The 19,584-nt window shown below is 34.2% G+C and overlaps 1 protein-coding gene across 2 annotated transcripts in view; it reads left to right on the top strand.

The window, feature by feature from the left end:
* The first annotated feature begins 3,307 nt into the window (after positions 1-3,307).
* Mtmr6 (Myotubularin related protein 6) overlaps positions 3,308-19,584 on the top strand; it is a 46,394-nt gene continuing 30,117 nt past the window's right edge. The window contains exon 1 of one of the 2 annotated variants that reach the window (XM_088239692.1): positions 3,308-3,516. In XM_088239692.1, coding sequence (XP_088095818.1) covers positions 3,493-3,516 — 24 coding nt within the window. In that variant the 5' untranslated portion in view covers positions 3,308-3,492. Of the gene's footprint in view, positions 3,517-8,262; positions 8,364-19,584 lie in introns of those variants that run through there. The other variant, XM_088239691.1, reaches the window with a different exon arrangement.

Genomic DNA, 19,584 nt, shown 5'->3' with positions numbered 1-19,584 from the left:
AGATTTTTTTCTTGCAACGAATCCGCGACACCAATTTTTCAGTTGGCCGTCTTACGGCAAAAAACTAGTCGGCATAAAACAAAATAAATTTATTTATTACAAAATAAATAAATTTAATCAGCAAATGAATGATGTAAACGAACGTCCAGATAATAATATTTTAACGGTAAAATAATTACACACTTCCAAATATTAGGAGGCGAAACAAAATTTTGACAACACAGGAAAAAAAATTCAAGGTGAAAATATTTTTTTAAAATTTCAATTGCTTGTCATTGTTAAAATTACGTTTTTAAAAAAAATAACGTTTGTCAGTAACGTAAAATAATTACATATATAATCAGCGAAAATGTACGAAGGAGTTTAAGAATTTTTAAAATGTATCTATTTATTTTATTCACATATTACAAAATAAATAAATTTATATTGTAATTTTTGAATAAAAGAAAATTCTTAGCACCTTTCGTTTTTTTTTTTTATCCATGTACACGATTTGCAAATATACCGAAGAAATTTAAAAAAAAAGTGATTCTACCGGTAAGAAATTTTGTTATGATCAACAATATGAATTTTGTTTTTTTTGACACCACCTTCCCCTACCTACTTTTATTTTTTAAACGATTTTTTTTTAATGGAATTAAAAATATTAATGGGTTATGATACTAAAGGGTTATGATACAAATATATTTAAAGTAGTTTCTTGGCAGCGGTTGGTTTAGGCATTTATTATATTTTTTTTATTTCAATGGGAAATAGGTTATTATCACCCGGGAGGAATATCGGATTTAACATATTGTACATGTAAAGGATTTCTCAAAGACTCTTTTAATGTTTATAAATGCTCTAATAATCAATAATTTTATTCATAACTTCCGTTTACTATTTTCAACATCTCAGAAAAGCTATTTTATTCGGTTGGTACTAAATTCGATCATCAAAATCCACCCATCAGTACACCACGAATCGTGCATTTGTTTTAAATGTTGGTAATCCGAATAGAAATTGAAACGACGCGTATTGCTGTCTATGATTTTTTCCCTTTCTCTAGCCAACCTTAAAATAAATGGCGACCGTAAAATGGGGCGACATTTAAATTGTAAGGCGACTTTGATCAGTGGATATGTTGTTTATATTTATCTCTATAACTTCTGATCGTTTCGGTAAATTTTAACTGTTTTTTTTAATGGTAATACGGAATACGCTTTAAATGCAATTGTTATATAACTTTATTTCAAGTAAGATTTCAAGAAGTTTGAAATGGAATCGTTAAGCTATTTTTTTATATTATTTAATGATAAAAGTAATTTCGTGTAATTTGCATTGTCTTGACATCACTGGTATTTATATCACTGAGTGTCCATTATTATGATTGTTTCATATTTTTTTTTTTAACGAATAATAAGAAGTTTTCTAAAATGAGCTGAAATTGATCATTTTATATACACCTTTTATTGCGAGTGACATGATTCGAACTTATTAATAAAAGTTTTGAGACAGGGCCTACATAAAAATATTTTGTTAAAATACTAGGAAAAGCTGTTATGAACATTCGGGCTGCTTCCAACCATTACAAAATATTATTTGAAACACTATACAATGAATAATATAAAGTTAAACATCCTTAAAAGCGTTTTAGCCAGTTTTCCAGAACAGAAGGAAAATTTTATACACCAAGCGATAGTAAAATGTTGGGACTGGGGATTTCCCCTTAACATACGGAATTTCAGAATATAAATAAAAAATATAGTGACTCAAATGAGCGAGTCTAAAAGATTTTCTTTTAAAGGTGAGCAAATAAATGTGAAGCTTCGTTCTCGAACGATAATGGTGAAGTGATTTATCTAGTAAATCAGATAATTGTTACGAAATGCTTGTAAAAAACCTCATACACTTCAATTGCACTTCTTGTGAATTTTTGTCGAACACTGATGAATATGGCCAATATTAATTTCCCAAGTATGTTTCACGTCTTTGTAAGAAACAGATTAGCAGATACAATAATTGCTTTCCTGGAATAAAGTAATGGATTCTAAGTTATTCGGTAAAATAAATGTTTTCAAAAGCTATGAAAGATAAGTTTTCATCAAATAAAAAGAACACAATAACCTCTCATTCTGTTTCGATAATAATGTCAGCCAATAAACAAATTCTTATACACAATATTAAATTTATTAACTTATAATTATATTCAATCATAAAGCAAGGTATATTATGTTATCTTTATCAATTATTTGAAATATTTCATTAATACATTTTTTTTAAGCGCCATAATTATTCATTTTTAAACTTGATTTATATTTTGATTATCATTTTTGAGTTTATATTAAAATTCCATTTTTTGGTTTACAATAATTAGAAAAATAATTTTTGTTTTATGTGTATGTATATTATTTTTATTTACTTAATTATTTCATGAGATTCGACTTAAACGCTTATTAATTACACGCCTTTTCATTATTTCCTAATACCTGAGTGTTTTTTTTTGTAAGTAATTTATTATTGGAGAATGGATAGTATAATTCAGAAAGAAGTGAAAAGTTATATTTATAATTATTTTTTGTGTAGGACTGACTGAAAACACCGTTTTTTTTTATAATTTATATGATATACAAAAAATATTTACTGATTAAAAATAAAATAAACAAATTATTGTAAGACGTCACTCCTCATTTTATACACAAATATTGTTTTTTTTACGTAAAGGGAAACGTTAATGAAAATATATTTATTAAATTTATTTAAAAAATGTCTTTAATGTTGTATACGTTGTAAACTTTTTTTTTTTTATCTAAATAAAGAAAAAATAAAATAAAATGTTTAAAACAAACGCATAAAATCATGATGTATCAAAGCGACCCCGCTCCGAAGGGTTGACTTTGATCACCAAGTTTTTATTATTTTCTCGCTCACACGTTTTAAGTTCGAAACTGATCAAAGTCACCCCATTCCACTTACTCTACTCAAATCATACATTTTTACGTAAAAACTGTCTCGGTATTCGATGACGTCAAACTTAGTGACGTCATGAGTTGTCTGTTTTTATTTACATCCAAATGACTAGACTTTGATCCTTTATATCTCCCTTATTTCTTTACAGATTTCAATAAAAATACTACCGATTGTCTTGTGGTTTTTCAAGTTAATTTATTAGCTAATAAAAAAATCCGTGATAATTGCCCATTCCAATAAAAAGTTTATGCACAATATACCAAAATATTAACTTGTATTTAGTATAAACGAGCCTTAATGTAAATACCAAAGGCTACAGGTTAGCCAACAAAATGACGGAGACAAAGTTTTGTTTGACACTTTGACAAGCGGTTGCCAAATCTAAACATATGGGTGACATTTACAAGTGTTTAAATATTGTTAACCACACATACAAATACTTTATTGATTTAGTTCAGTGATTTATTTTATCGGTATGATTTTTTAGAGAATTTATTCAAGATTCATTTGGTTTTGTTAAGATTACAACGGAAGTTTTTGAAGATGGATCTTATTCGAACACCTAAGGTGAGTCAGCTGTCATAATTATTTTCTTTGTAAAATTACCATTTAGTAAATTGCAGCTTTTACTACAAGAATACATTTAATTAAGTAATCAATATAATATTACGCGTGTATTATCGATCGGTGGCTTTCTTTATAAGTCAACATAACTTATATTCTAATATCAAGTAGGTATGCATTTTCTCATTAGAACTCGCGGTTTATTGCAAATAAGTACATTTGTTTAAATATTGATCGTATTTGTTAGATAAAATAGAAATTTATATCGCATTTTTCAGTGAAGCTCATATTTAATTTTACTCAGATACATCACCGACACTTATGCTACATCCCCGTGTACAAAGTGAGATGGTTCTCCTTATCCATAAGTACTTAGGTTTTCGCAAGTGGAAATATTCTAAGCAGTGTTGACTATCATAATAGTACGAATGCCCGAGTACCGTGAATCCGAAAAGCTGTTATAAAAAAATAAAAATTAATTTAATTTTTATTAATAACCGCATAATTGTGTTGTGAAATAATAATAACTTATTTTTTATAATTAAATTTAGATAAAAGCATATTATTTTTAGCCACAATGTTAGTTTCTATCGAACGGGGACAACTGTCGAGAGGTCAATGACCTTTGTACTGTATTTATTCCTCCAAACAAATTTCAAAGCCTTTCGTGTTTACTGTAGGTACAATAAGTAAAGTAAATATATACCGGTAGATGTACAAATTCAATATTAACTAACTGAACAAAATTAACGTATCACCTGGTGGTAAGTGTATTATTCTCAGTAAGTGTACACACCTACGTTTGCACGTTTCCTATATCGACGAGCTACATATCTATCTAGCTAGCTGCATTATTGATCTTGATAGTGTATTCGTCGAATATGCCGGATACTACTAAAACCAACTCTCTCTTTAAACACGAGTTTTCACTCTATTAGAGTGGTAGAAATGTCATTATTAATTATGTACATACAAACCGTTTGTAATTTTATACTATTTTGTCCAGTTCTGTAGTAAATGTTGTAAATTTGCGTATGCACCATTTAGATTCATAACGTTGTCGTGTTTATTTATTTATTTATTGTGGATAACTTATATAGCGCCATTTTCGTAATAAAATACCTCAAGGGCGCTTTACATGGTGATTCTATTGTTAAGTTAATTTAATTTAATTTAATTAAATAATTAAGTGTTGTTCTACCAGACTCGAAGAAATGAGAGCGTCCAATTTGTGTAGGTGCTATCGCTGACCGTTACATGCTAGAACATTCACTCCGTCGGTTAGCGTACACGTACACCTTGTTCGGAGCAATCGAACGCAATATAAAAGAATCTGTTACTCGAAATAACGCTATCAGTACCACGCAACATATTCAGATGGGTATATCAAATATCTAAACAAAAAGTTAGGCTCGTAAACTAGCGAAGGGAGAAAATAAGAATTGTAATTGTAAATAATGCTACGAGAACCGCATAAAAAATATTCGGATGTATGAAGTATTCGGACAAAACTTTCGGTCAGTGAGTGATCAAAATGTAATAACGAAGAATCTGTAATTCAAAATAATGCATACGATATTCAGACTTATTTCGGGTATTTTGATGTTTGTAAGCAACTTCTCCGCTTCTCGCCTGCGCTCCCTCAATTTACAAACCGTCATTAATATTAGTATGTAGTGGAAAACTTCTGTAAATAGCGCCGTTTTGTAATATATTTATTTTATATAATTGTAAAATAATTTATTTTGTCATCACTGTGAATTTTAGCCGCAATTCATTTAATGCGGTGTCAAATAAGTTATTGTGAAAAGTGCTTTTTTTTTTTATTTTTCTATTTTATTTTTTTATTTTGGAAACATACAGTACAGTTACATAGTTTTATATTTTACACAGTTAGACTTAACTCTAATGGACCAGTGAAGTTTCCATATTATAAAGTAATTATATGTAAGGTTATTAATGAAAGTACAAAAAAGAGAAGGAAAAAAAACATAAATGGAAGTTGTTTCAAAATTAAAATTAAAATAAAAAAAAGTTATTTTAAAGTTTGTAGATAGTATTTATAAATTTAAATAATATCAAATATAAAGAATATTTGTAAAAGTAATTGAAAGTTAAGAATTAAAATAAAGAATGAAAAACGTGCTCAGATGTAAAAATAAAATAAAATAGTAATAACATTGTGAAAAAAGGAAAAACATAAATATACACATACGTATTTTAAGGGATTCAAAGAAACAATGAGAAGAATCTTTAAGTGAAATATAAGACAAATGTTATGTACGGATAGGAGGTTGATGGTTGATGTGCCCGCTGGTAGTGCTTCAGAATCCAATCGGAGGCAATATGTTCTATTAGGGGATATATGTAGATTAGGGTCAGCGAGATTATTTAAGTAATTTGTTTTTATTTTTTGTTAGTAATAAATTTGTACAATTACATAATATTTAAAAGTCCTTTTAGTTCCTGTACGTCATTTGCACTGATTCAAAAGTAAGGTAAATGAACAGTGTTAACCGATGAAGCGACAGAATGATGTTTTTAAGTTTAACCCGATATGAATATTTTATTCTGTAATAAACGGTTAAGGTTTTTGAAATAAATGCAAAACCCACAAATATGTCGTATATCAGAAGAAGAAGAAGAAAAATTATATTAATAATCTGTATTTAATAAAAAAATTCTGTCAGATATACAGATCTGGTGGCTTCCAAAAAGAATTTTGAGGCTTTTAAAAAGTTTTGTTTCGACGAATTGATCATGTCCTATCAATTTAATCTCAGTCAGTGAAGAACTCACTCCCCTCTTTTTTAATCCGATGAAGTGCATATTATGTACTTCTGGATTACCCTCTTTCAGCAAAAAGTTGCTAAGGCTACCAGATTATAGAGAGCTTCTTCGGGCAGGTTTTCATGTTCGGCAATGAGCAACTTTTCCGTGTATGTGGGCACCACCAAGGAGACGCATGTCCTCAGATGAGGTGTGCGGTATGTGGTGGGCAAGCTGTAGATTGAGTCGCAATCATTACAGATGATATTATTGTGCGATGATTTATAAATGTATAAGCGTGTCAGTGTCGTTTATCGAGTTCCTCTACGTTTCTATTTTTATATATTTTTTTTTTAAAGAAAAAAGGAAATATTTGAGTTCTTATTATTAACCCAAATATTTAGATTTTTGGGGCCATTTTCAACGAGTACTTTAGGTTTGTCTATGGTTAAATTATTATTCCTGATAATTAAGTACTTGGAAATCTCGATGTATTGTATTTTATTAATTTTTACATTTGTTACTCATAAGTCAATTATACAAGTACAGAAAAAATGGTTTAACATTATATTGTCAAATGATCGCGGATTATGGTTGAACAGTTGTAAGTCGCATAGGTCGTAAGTCGACGAATAGCTGTATTGTGGGAGTAGAGTATAAATATTTATTTATAAGTTTGCGTTTTTGTTTTTGATTTAATATTTTATCCATGAAGTTCTCATTATATCCATTATTATTAGCAATCTGTTTTATTGTATTAAGTTATTTAAAAAAATTAGTATCATATAGTGGAACGTTAATTAGTCTATGCATCATTCCATCATTTATGAGCTATTAGATGATTTGAGGAATTATAACTAATTGTGCCTGTATATCAATGAAGTTCTCATGATATCCATTATTATCAGCAATCTGTTTTATTGTATTAAGTTATTTTAAAAAATTAGTATCATCTAGTGGAACGTTAATTAATCTACGCATCATTCCATCATTTATGGGCAATTAGATGATTTGAGGAATTATTACTAATTGTGCCTGTATATGTTGGTTTACTGTAGATATCTAAACCCCTTTTTAAATTGTTAATTACAAGTCTGGAAAGTTTATTTTTTTATCTTTCTCTACTTCTTAAGTAAATTTGATTTATTTACGTAATGAATTTAGGAAATTAAGGAATGCCTCAAGTTCTCGGTCCGTCCCTGTAAAGAAACAAAAAACATCGTCCTCATACCTTCTCCATAATATGATACGTTTGAGAAGTAGAGAATTTTAAAATATTTTATTCTCCAGTTCATTCATAAAATATGTCGGCAAACAATGGGCTACTAGACTTTCCCGTCGGCAAACCCCGTTTTTGGCTATAAATTACATTATCATACTAAAAACATTGGTATCTAAACAAATATTACAAAATCTACATAAATCAAAAATCAATTTGATTTTCACTTCAAATGGTGAAAAGATAAGCAATTGATTCAATGAAAAATACGCGGTTTTAAGATAAGGTGTTAATTTCGTTTTTAGACCCATTTCACATGCATCGTCCCGATCCATTCTGCCCGGTAAAATTACGGTGGGTGAATACTTATTTATTATTTTCTTTTTTCGTTTTATTTCTTTACTATCGTTTTATTTATTTAGTATAAAAGAAATCGAGTGGAGATTAGTCGGTCTCGCGGTGTACCGGCTCGTGAGTTTACCTGCCAATCGATAAGTCAAATAATTAAAAAAAGAATTATTATACGATAAAAGTCAATCCACCGTATGTTATTTAATCGGGCGGGGTGGATTTTCTCCGTGGTTGGAAAACGGCCTTAGGCTCTCCTGAAACTTCTGCTTTTTAGAGTTATGACTGTTTTATCGGATGTGCGATTTGTTTTCCACTATCGGAATGAACGTTCGTTTGTTTTCCCGCCGAGCTGCGTGAAGCGCCATTTTCCGCTTTTCAACCCCCCATGTTTTAGTTCCCTTTTCCCGTTCAGTTTGTGGAGACGCTCGGCAGGGGACGGTCGCGGTCGCTCAGCCGGCGCTACCACCCGCGATGTTCTACATATTTTGAAGTTGACGTTTGCGCGGGACGGGTACCTACTAGAGCGTATTATTATTAGGAAATTCCCGGCCAAGAGATATCACGAACCTTCCTTAGAATCAAGAAATAAAACTCCTTCAATTATCGCGCGATTCCGATCCAACATCCCTAGTTGAAAGTACTCAATCTAATATACATAACGACGTTATTTACCTAAGTGCATAGCATAATTAACTCAGCTGAGCGTGTGGCTTGAGAGATAAACGTTTTTTATGTAATATCACCTGAGAAAATCAATTTTACACTCCAAATTGACGCGAGTTGAGTTTCGCATCGAACATTCTTTACTCATCTGACGTCAGTTTTAGTCGAACGAATGTCCTTTAATTTTTACTATTTGCACCTATTTTCCTTTCAGTGCTGCAGAACAGTGTTTTTTCATTGTACCAGTATTTAGTTACATGGCATTTTGTTATCCATTAAGACTTTTCCTCGATGCATATTTTTTTTTCAAAAACTGGTTTGTTTTACACATGTAGGTACATATAAATACATTTATTAATTAACATTTACTAAAGGTACTGCGGAGGTATTTCTTCAGTTCTTGTTTTTCCATTTGAAGATCTTCCACATTAATAGTAGTTTTCGGGAGATTATTGAACAGTCTAATTTAATTTCATCTATGACATTGTATTGCCAGTATCGAAACGCTAATAATGTTGTCCCGTTTTCTCGCCTGTAAATCGCAAACCGATAGTGAGAAATGCGTCCTAAACATTTTTTAGATGTCTCTCGGCCCTCGGCGCCTTCCCAAATTCGTGTGAAACGAGAACGCGGTTTACTTATCATTACCGTTGCCGGTGATACATGCAAAGATATCCGATCGGGCTGCACTTTATAGGCACGGGAAGTTATCCCGGAATCCCGAAAGGAGACACAGTGGGGGTGGACGGTCATCGGAAAAGTAGTTCTCATTCCCGCGTTAGACGGGGTGATGTAATAACGCAATAACGCAATAACGCTCCTCTTCGCTTCCAAGTTCTCATTCGCCTCTCCCGCGCTCCATACTTCAAAGGATGCTTTGGAAAATTATATCCGCACATCGCCAGTTTGCTCAACGCCAACAGTATAAGTAAAATAATATGCAGATTTTACTGTAGAAGTTGTGTACACAACACAACCGGCATTTGTATTTCTTCCGGCGACATTACATAAATGGGCAATGTTGCCGAGTTCTAAGTTCTTCTAACACGAAGGCACTTAAGGTTCTCGAATAAATGAAGATATTGTGTAATAACAAAAATAGACGAGAAATTTATCAATCAAAATATTTACAATAAAATAAATAAAACAACTTTGACAATATTTAGAGTTTGTCCAAATGTTTGTAGACAAGAACTGGATTCAACTCCCTGGGGAGCTGTTTATATTAACATATTACAACAGAGATGAAGAACATTTAAGAGAAACACTTAAACCAGCCATTGACAGGTCATAAGCCCTGTAGATGCCTAGACTTCTATATTACCTTTTCTTAAATGTTCTTCATCTCTGTTGTAATATGTAAATAAAAACAACTTTGTTTTTAACCACTAATTTTTATTTTTCACCGACCGGTTTCAAAGCAAACAAGCTTCTTCGTCAAAGTTTACGTAACTAGTTACGTAAACCTTAGTGAAAAAATTAGTGGTTAAAAACAAAGTTGTTTTATTTCTTTTATTATAATGAATAACCACAAAGTTAGTGCTTCAAATATAAACTTTATACAAAATATTTACGTTTAAACAGCGATAATATTACTATTGACCGATGCATTTATACATTTTTTATACGATATTTACAAAAAATAAATGATTTAGTTTTTGAGATATACAATGCAAATATTTCTATACGTAATGTGGACTCTGTGGTTCCCGTAATAGCTCATCGTGTAAGATCATCGGGACAGATATTGCTAGTTGTGGTAGAAACAAATCTAATAAAGTAGATTATATTTCCTAAAAATCTAGGAAAAAAAGAATATTAATCCTGATAATTGCTCGATTACGATAAAACCGGATACATATTATTATCCACCCCCGACCGAGAAAACTATTTGAAACTTATTTGGTTTCTTAGCTACGATCATATTGCGTTTCGAGTGAAACGAGAAGTCCTAATTTATATTTCCTCGGCGGCTTCTCGACATGGCCGCGATTACGTACACTATCTTCATCGGTACATATAGAGACGGTATACTTAACTTTTCTTATATCTCTATCTACCGAGGGTATGACAAATTTTGACGAACCGACATGTCGATACGTGTTTTCAGGAAGTTAAGACTATCGATGAAAAAAAATGGTAATATTTCATTGCCATGTCAAACATCATATGATCGTACACCGAGGACTTCAAGAATTTAGTCAATATCACTAAATTCTTGAACAAGCATTAATTTGTTTCGAGATGATACAACAAGAATTCTCAAAGAGCGGTGTGACCCCCCGAAGCAATCGCGTACTTTCGAGCTAAGCGTTTTGGTGACTGCTCAAATGCCGATTTAACCATCTGCAAATTTTCTGGGGTTTTTACTGTTCTGGGCGCTAAATTTCCAACTTCTCTTAAAGTAATTCCAGTTTCTTCAGATTGTCGAAACAAACATTTGACCGCGTTAGCAGAAGGGAGCAGAAGCAGACGGAAATGGCACGCGGAGTGCCGAAGTGTCGAAAAAAAAACCCTTTGCGTGACGATCGCCGAACGGTTACTTTCGTAGAACGCGCGTACGACGAAATCTCGACGCAATCCAATCCGAATCACGGTAATGATTAAAAACGGGATGATAGTGGCAATACAATGAGACCACTGGCATTTGCCTACCCCGACCCCGGCCCGAGCACTGAGCACTGACCTCTACTCGATATTGACCGCCGCACAACCGTCGGTAATTTTGTTTTTTAAATGCTCAAAATGTTATCGTACCTCCCAGGAAATACAAATAAAAAGCACGAACGAAATGTATTTCAAAATGAATTAAAAGATTACTCTATAACCGCATTAGAGCATTTATTTATTTTATCACTCCGACAGGTCGGGAGGCCCCAATAGCAGTGATGAATTACAGCACAGAAGAACACCAGGCTTGAGGAAAATCCCATTAGATTTTTTGTGTTCTCACCGGGAACCGAACCCGGAACCTTCAGCGCGCGAGTCGAGCGTCTTAACGTCTTAACCACCACACCACGGAGGCTGCCAAATATTATACCGACAATATAATTTCTGTGACTGCGTTATTTTACGCATTTCGTTGATTTAGGCTTAAGTATGGAGGATCCTGGGGATCCTCCTGATCTTGAGCATAGAAAAAGACCCAGGGCACCCAGTTCCCCTGATTTGCAACCATGCAAACTTCCTTTCCCTGCTCCCGACCTTTCCTCTCCATCATTTACCTATTCGGATAATGCTTCTGGCCCATTCTTGGTGTTCGTTCAATACCAAGAATCTTCGAAACCCCTTCATCCTATCACTTTTGGTAAACTTTTATATACCAACAAAATTAGTAACATTATATTAGGAGGTGTGAGAGTGGAAAACAAATTTAAAATTTCCTTGACATTTAAGACTGCCGTTGCAGCAAACAATTTTTTAACATCAAACTTTGTCGTTACTAACTCCCTGAAAGCCTATGTACCGTCATTTAAAGTAACCAAATTAGGAATTGTAAAAAGTGTGTCCACAGATCTTACAATTGAAGAAATTATTGAGTTAATCGAGGTCCCTTATGGATGTGGTAAGGTAATTAAGGCTCGACGTCTTAATTATAAAGATAAATCTTGTGAAACTGTGACATGGAAACCATCTCAGTCGATTGTTTTGACTTTCGAGGGGCAAACATTACCCAATAACGTTTATTTGTTTCATAATTCTTTAAAAGTGGAGCAATATATTTTTCCAACTATTTTATGTTTTCAATGTTGCCGCTTTGGCCACACGAAAACACAATGCCGATCGATCCCTAGGTGTTACAAATGTGGGGAATCTCACCTCGGAGAAGTATGCCAGACTGAAAACATTAAATGCGTAAATTGCAATGGCTCGCACAGTGCCTCTAGTTTTTCATGCCCAGAACTGACTCGACAAAAGAATATAAAGCATACAATGGCCGCTGGTAATGTGACGTACAAGGAAGCTTCCAATTTACATCCCACATCTACCATTAGCTATGCGGAAAAAACTTCCAAAAATATTAAACGCGTTTCAACTCCCATCACAATGGTTTCGCCTCCTATAAAGTCTACTGCTGTAAATTCAAGACATGTTCAGGCATGGAATTCAAAGGAACATGAATCACTTCTCTCTTATCGGAATGGACAGGCGTCCAATCCTGCGGATGGCTGTGCTCTTCAAAATAATGCTTATTCCCAAAACAATTCATCGAATTCAACATCATCAGAACTTGTTCCATCAAATATTTCTAGTCTAATTGATTCTATTGCTAAACTTCTACTTACTTTGATATCAAATCCTAATTCATATCAACCGTCCAACGCTGCTTCATTTATTCCTATAATTAACTCTCTAATTCATAATATTAAAAATGGCGGTGAAGTGGATACTTAACTCAAAACAATTTACTATTTTACAATGGAACAGCAGAAGTGCTGTTTCAAACAAATCCGAAATTATATCATTACTTCAAGAACATAATGTTGACATAGCTGCAATTTCAGAAACATGGCTTCCACCAAATTTCACTTTTAATATCCCTGGCTATAAGACGGTTCGACACGATCGTCTTGATGGTAGAGGGGGAACAGCATTATTGATCAAATCAGAAATTCCGTTCACTCACATCACCATACCAACACACATAAATTACCAAGTTGTTGCAATAGATATATCGGGAATCTCTTTTGTTTCTATATATATCCCTCCAAAAATGCATTTTGATAGTTCGTACTTCGATTCTATTACTACAAAGCTCTCATCTTCGTTTATTCTTTTGGGGGATTTTAACGCCCATTCAATTTCATGGGATGTAATTCTTCAGATTCTAGTGGTAGAGCTATCTTAGACTTTACGAATAGCCTTAACTTATGCATAATTAACGATGGGTCACCTACCCGTCTTGCCCCCCCCACACAGAATCAAAACGCAGTCGACCTATCTATTTGCACGTCGGACTTAGCGGGATTAATTAAATGGTCGGTTTTAGACGACTCACACTCAAGTGACCATTTTCCAATTATTCTTGCTTTCGAACGAACCTTACACTCAATTTATCTGAACCGGCAGCCAAGAGGTTACGATCTGAGACAGGTTGATTGGAAAGATTTTGAAACTGCCTTGGAAGCGGTTAGCTTTCCTTTTTTTGAACTCGAAGATACAAACTCAATGCTATCATTTATAACTAATGAAGTGTACTCAGTTGCAAATAAACTTATCCCCAAGAAAACGGCAAAACGTAAGCAAGTTAAGTGTCCCCCATGGTGGGATGATGAGTGTACTTCAATAGTTTCTGATAGGAAAAAAGCGATGCGTGAGTATAGGTATAACATGTCTTTGGGTAATTTTTTAGAACTGAAGAGACTTCAAGCATTAGCTAAAAGAACTCTTCAGCGCAAAAAACGTCAAGGTTGGCGTGAGTTTTGTTCCTCACTCTCACCAGAAACACCTGTTTCTCAAATTTGGAGTGCTGTACGTCGATTCAAAGGGTGCTTATCATCATTGTCTAGCTCTTCTACTGATTGGATTGAAGATTTTGTAAATAAACTAGCTCCCCCGTACGTTCCTCAAGAATGTGAAGTATTTTCGGAAGCACAAAAAGTTGTGTCACCAAGTTGGCTTTCTCAGAGATTTACTCTGGAAGAAATGTCTTTAGCTATCAGTCATGCACGAGACTCTACTCCTGGTATAGATCTTATTTCTTATCAAATGATAAGACACTTCCCACATTCCTTTCGCGTTGAACTTCTCAAATTATATAATAATGTTCTCGATTCTTCTGTGGTCCCAATAAAATGGAGACAACAACTTATTATTCCAATTTTGAAACCTGGTAAGTGTTCATCAAAAGGCTCTTCATATCGCCCTATTGCGTTATCTTGTTGTATGCTGAAAATTCTAGAATACATGATAAAGGCTCGAGTAGAATGGCATGTTGAAACTGAACGCCTCCTTCCCTACACTCAGTTCGGCTTCAGGAAAGCAAAGTCTTGTCTAGATAACATTGCTTTACTATACGTGGATATACAATCTGCAAAGACATCACAAATGTGCACTATTGCGTGTTTTGTAGACATAGCAAGTGCATATGACAACGTTAACCTCCCTTTTCTGGAAAGAAAGCTTTGTACGTCAGGTATTCCAAAAAAATTATCACGTATAATATTCAATATGCTTTCCCAGAGAGAGCTAGTAGTTGAAACCCCTACTGGTAAGATTATGCGTACTGTTTATAAGGGCCTACCACAAGGCTCAGTTCTTAGCCCTTTGCTGTTTAACATATATACTATAGACCTACATAGTTCCCTCCCAAGTATGAGTAAAATTTTACAATATGCTGACGATTTTGTTATTTATCTCCACCATAAAAACATAACGCAGGGTGCGATCGAAATGGAGACAATAATGCATTATCTAGAGTTGTGGCTGAGCAGTAATTATTTAGAAGTTGCTCCCTCAAAAAGTCAATTAGTAATATTTTCCAATAAACATAAAATACCGGATATATGCATCAAACTTCAGGAAATACCGATCCCAATTAAGCAGTCAGTGAAATTCTTGGGTATGACTATCCATAGGAAATTATCATGGAATATACACATAGAAGAGGTTGTCGCAAAGTGCGAGAGGAACCTTAACATTCTTCGAGCCGTGTCTCGAGTGTGGTGGGGGGCTCACCCGTCGACCTTAAAAATGTTGTATAAAGCATTGATTCGTAGTCATCTCGATTATGGCAGTTATTTTTTTGACCCTTTGCCAAAATATCAATTGAAAAAATTAGACCAAATTCAGTCAAAGAGTTTACGTTTAATTTTAGGAGCGATGAGGTCCTCACCTATTGTATCTCTACAGGTAGAAACTGGTGAAATGCCATTGTTGCTGCGCAGGAAATATCTTGCAATAAAATTTGTTTTGAAACGAATTGAATTTGAGGATCATCCTTTGATAAAATCCTTGTCAATTCTAACTCAAAAGATGACAAATGAAACAAACGCTCGCAGATCTATTCCTTTATTGTGTTCGTCCATGCAGTATATTCAGTCAGTATTTACAATTTACCCCAGGGACAACTTGCCAATATTTTCTACTCCATTTAAAGCACTAATATTTTCCTCTCAAATAGAAGAACATATAAGTATTGATAAATCATTTGCTCGATTGAATCACCAAGGTAATAACCAAACATTCTTGGCGAATATAGAAGAAAAATGGCCTGGTTCCACATTTATATTTACTGATGGATCTAAAACAGCCCAAGGTTGTGGTGCGGCATTTTATATTCCAACTTTTCAATTAAGTAGACTATTCATACTGCCTTCCGATTCCTCAGTTTTTACTGCCGAGTGCATTGCACTAAAAGAGGCTTTAATGGAAGTTATACACCTTGAGATTCCTATGTCAATAATATTTACTGATTCCCTAAGTCTGATCAAAAAGTTGAAATCTGGAATTTATGGTAGTAATGATGGACTAATTTGTGAAATGAAATATCTTATATTTTTTGCGTTCGAGAGAAATTTCAAGGTGACCTTAGGTTGGATTCCTTCGCATATCGGAATTTCTGGAAATGAAAGAGTTGATCACCTAGCAAAGGAAGCATGCCTTCATGGAAGCATCCCGCACTCCTTTAGTCGTCCTACTGACGATTGTTTACCAACTATAATTAATAAAATCAGATCTGAGTGGACAATTTTCTGGCAGAATTCCTCGACTGGGTTGTTTTATAAGAGTATTCAATGCTCCATCCCCGTTACACCATGGTTTGAAATCGAAAAGCAATCAAAATTGAACATCTCTTTAATATCAAGAATGAGAATAGGACATTGTCTCGTTGCCTCGCATTTATCGAGAATAGGTGTCTTTACTTCGGCAATGTGTCTTTGTGAAAATGACGATGAGACATTAGATCATCTGTTTTTTGACTGTCCCCTCTTCGAAAGAAGTGAATTCCTTCAAAATATATGTGAAGAATATAATACGTTCCCTCTTAACGTAAAATTTTTACTAGCCCAGAATGATTTGGATACTTATTTACTTCTGACTAAATTCCTAAGGACAAATAATAAAAATATTTGAATTTGTTAAATATTATTTGCATAATTTAATTAATAAGTCTAATTGAATGTCCCTCTTTACTTTTGGCCCGAAATTTCATTTTATGTTTACGTTTACTTTATACAGTAATAATATTTTATTGTCACAACTCTTTCATACTGATTTTAACTACCTCACATTATATTATATTTTTTCGTGGGTATGGGTTTTTTTTTGTCGTTCACTGAAGCGTATATTCTTTAAATTTCTTTTTCTTGTTTCTAAGAGCCAAAATCACTCGCAAACGAGTGGAGGCGTGTTAAAAAAAAAAAAAAAAAAAAAAAAAATAGGTGTCAATGTCCAATAAACGCAAGCCTCGATATGACACACTATTGTATCCTCCGGATGTCTGTACAACTGTACACTGTACAGATACACTAATACTCGCATCTTTTCTACGTGTCCGTTCGCATCAACTGACATTTCGCCGCATATGTATGGGTATGAGTATGGGTATGGGTATAGTCCTATAAAGGGATTTGGCGAATGTTCCGAATCCCGGCCGCATCAGAATCCACATTTTTCCCTCGACTGAAGATTAGAGAGACAATAGAGCGCCAGTTGACGCACGGGTATCAGTTTTACGCCACAACTACACGTGATTTAGTGTTGTCATTTTCCCTATTATCATTCTTTGTTTGCAGTTCAACTGCTCTTATCTATGTAGGACAATGTAGGTGGTAAATATTCAGAGACGTTTCGAGAATTACCTATATCGCTCCATTTCTGTAACATTGCTGTAAATATTCCACACGCATATTACAACGAGTATGATTTCAATTCAATTAAATTTTATTTATTCATATATATGTACATTAAAAAATGGAATATCTTAATTCATACATATAGAAATAATTAAAATAATTAGTTATAGTTAAAAAAACCACATAAGTATACGTAATATCCAGAGAATAATATGTTAAAAAAGTAAGCGAATCTTGTAACGAAAAACTCCCTCAGAGACGTGAAAAATGTCAATATCCAAAGTAATATTTTTCAACATAGAGATAGCCCTTCCAACAGGCATAACCATTGGCAGGTTGGTCCTGTATATTGTGAAACAGTCTATGCTGACGCTGTCTAAGGTAACTATCCGGAACATAAAAGCGAATGCTCCGCATAATTTCAGGGTTGTCAATAATACCGCGCAACAATCGAAAGAAGTGCGTAGTCAAATACACATTCCCTCTGGTCTTCAAACTGCTGTAACCGAGCATACCCTGGAGGAACTCAGTGGGATAAAGCCATGGATAATATCCGTACTCTCTCATGTAGAGAAACCGAAGAAATTTCTTCTGAACCTCTCCACCATAAAATAGTACTTCAACTCACACGGTCCCCAAATCATCGAGCCACTCCCGAGTCTACTTCGCACCAACGAGTTATAAAGAATTCTCAGTACTCGTGTACTACCAAAAACCCTGGCAGTACGCAAGACGAATCCTTCAGTACGCAAGACGAATCTTCAACGAACTACTACAAGCTGTTTCGATCTGATCATGAAATGTCAGGGAACTCACTATGAACTATAGTATGATGTATACGATACGGCCAAGCGCAATATTGTATTTTGGTGTTGGAAAATGTATCCTTCGAGAGAAATGTACGAACAACCAATATAAGAATATTATGTTTTTTTTCCTACGAGTTTCTGCATAGTTATACATCGCTAACATTTAAAGGGTACACGATGAAAACGGTCTCACTCGCAAATAATGAATTTTACTGGATACCAAAAAGATGACTAAAAACCTTATTTGTGGTATATTGGGTTCTTACACTTAATACATTTAATGTGTGCTCAAGTGGCCACTTTACACACTAAATTCACCATCCTGCCTATTTTCAAACATCCACATTTACCTAACTCTTAAATTAGCCAATGACGGATCATGAGCGTGAGACGGATCATGACGGATCATGAGCCCTGTAAATGTCTAGACTTTCATATTCCCTTCTCTAAATGGTTTTCCTTCTCTGTTGCGACAAATTTAAATCTAAATAACTCCCTCGGGAGGAAATCCATCCTGCCTACAGACATTTGGACATATTGAAAACATCGTTGAGTGAATACTTACTCGTATATTACGCACATTCATTTAAATTCTCTTTTGAATTTTCTCCATTTTAGGTAAGGCAACGAGGGATTTTATATATTAAATCAAAAAACCTTAGTTCTGGCGCGTTTGATTGTTTATGTGGATGTACTGTGTACTGTGTACGTAATGCGCGGGCGAGAAAGGGTGGCGATGAGAACCTGACTGGCTTATCTTCTCTATATCTAAATGAGAGTCTCTGTAGTCAATAATGATGATTTTCTATCCCAACACTTTAGGAAGTTTGTATTGTCTTATGGTATATCTGTCTGTCTGTAAGTTCTTTGTCTATATTTATTTTAAAAGAGAAAACAATCATTCGATAGTTCATTACGCACGTGCTGAAGGTTGGTTACGGTGTACGGCTGCGGCTGCGGCCGCGGCAGCGGCTGTTGCACTTTGAAATATGAATAGTGGGCTTTCCTATGGCAGTACGTTAGTCACATCATAGGCAGGTCATCGTTCCATGCCCGAGATCCCCGGGGAACTCTGCCGGCTGCCAGCTCCCGTGCGCTCTGATATAAACTGCCGACGAACGGTCAGCAGCGGACGTCCAGAACCCGATGCCTTGTGAAGTAGGCTAGCGCGGTTGAGGCTCTCAGGAGGCAACATGGTGATAGTACATAGGTAAGTATGTAATGTATCGTTTGAAACATTCCGTAAATTGACAATGGTACTTTATATAAAATATCTTCACTACACCAAAAATTGTTAACAAAATCCATGATATGATTATGGCAAACCGTCGAATCGAAATCCGTGAGCTAGCAGAGGCTGCAAACTGAGCGTGTACACCCCATCATACACAAACATTTGGGACGAATAATAAGAGCAATCTGGATTCAGAAACAATCGTTCGTGTGAAACAGCTCTTAATAC

This window comes from Micrasema longulum, unplaced genomic scaffold, assembly GCF_059751315.1.
Source record: "Micrasema longulum isolate JH-2025_06_02 unplaced genomic scaffold, ASM5975131v1 h1tg002224l, whole genome shotgun sequence".
Classification (NCBI taxonomy): Eukaryota; Metazoa; Arthropoda; class Insecta; order Trichoptera; family Brachycentridae; genus Micrasema; species Micrasema longulum.
Note: the sequence above shows the minus strand (reverse complement) of the source record. Positions and strands in the feature narration are given on the sequence as shown.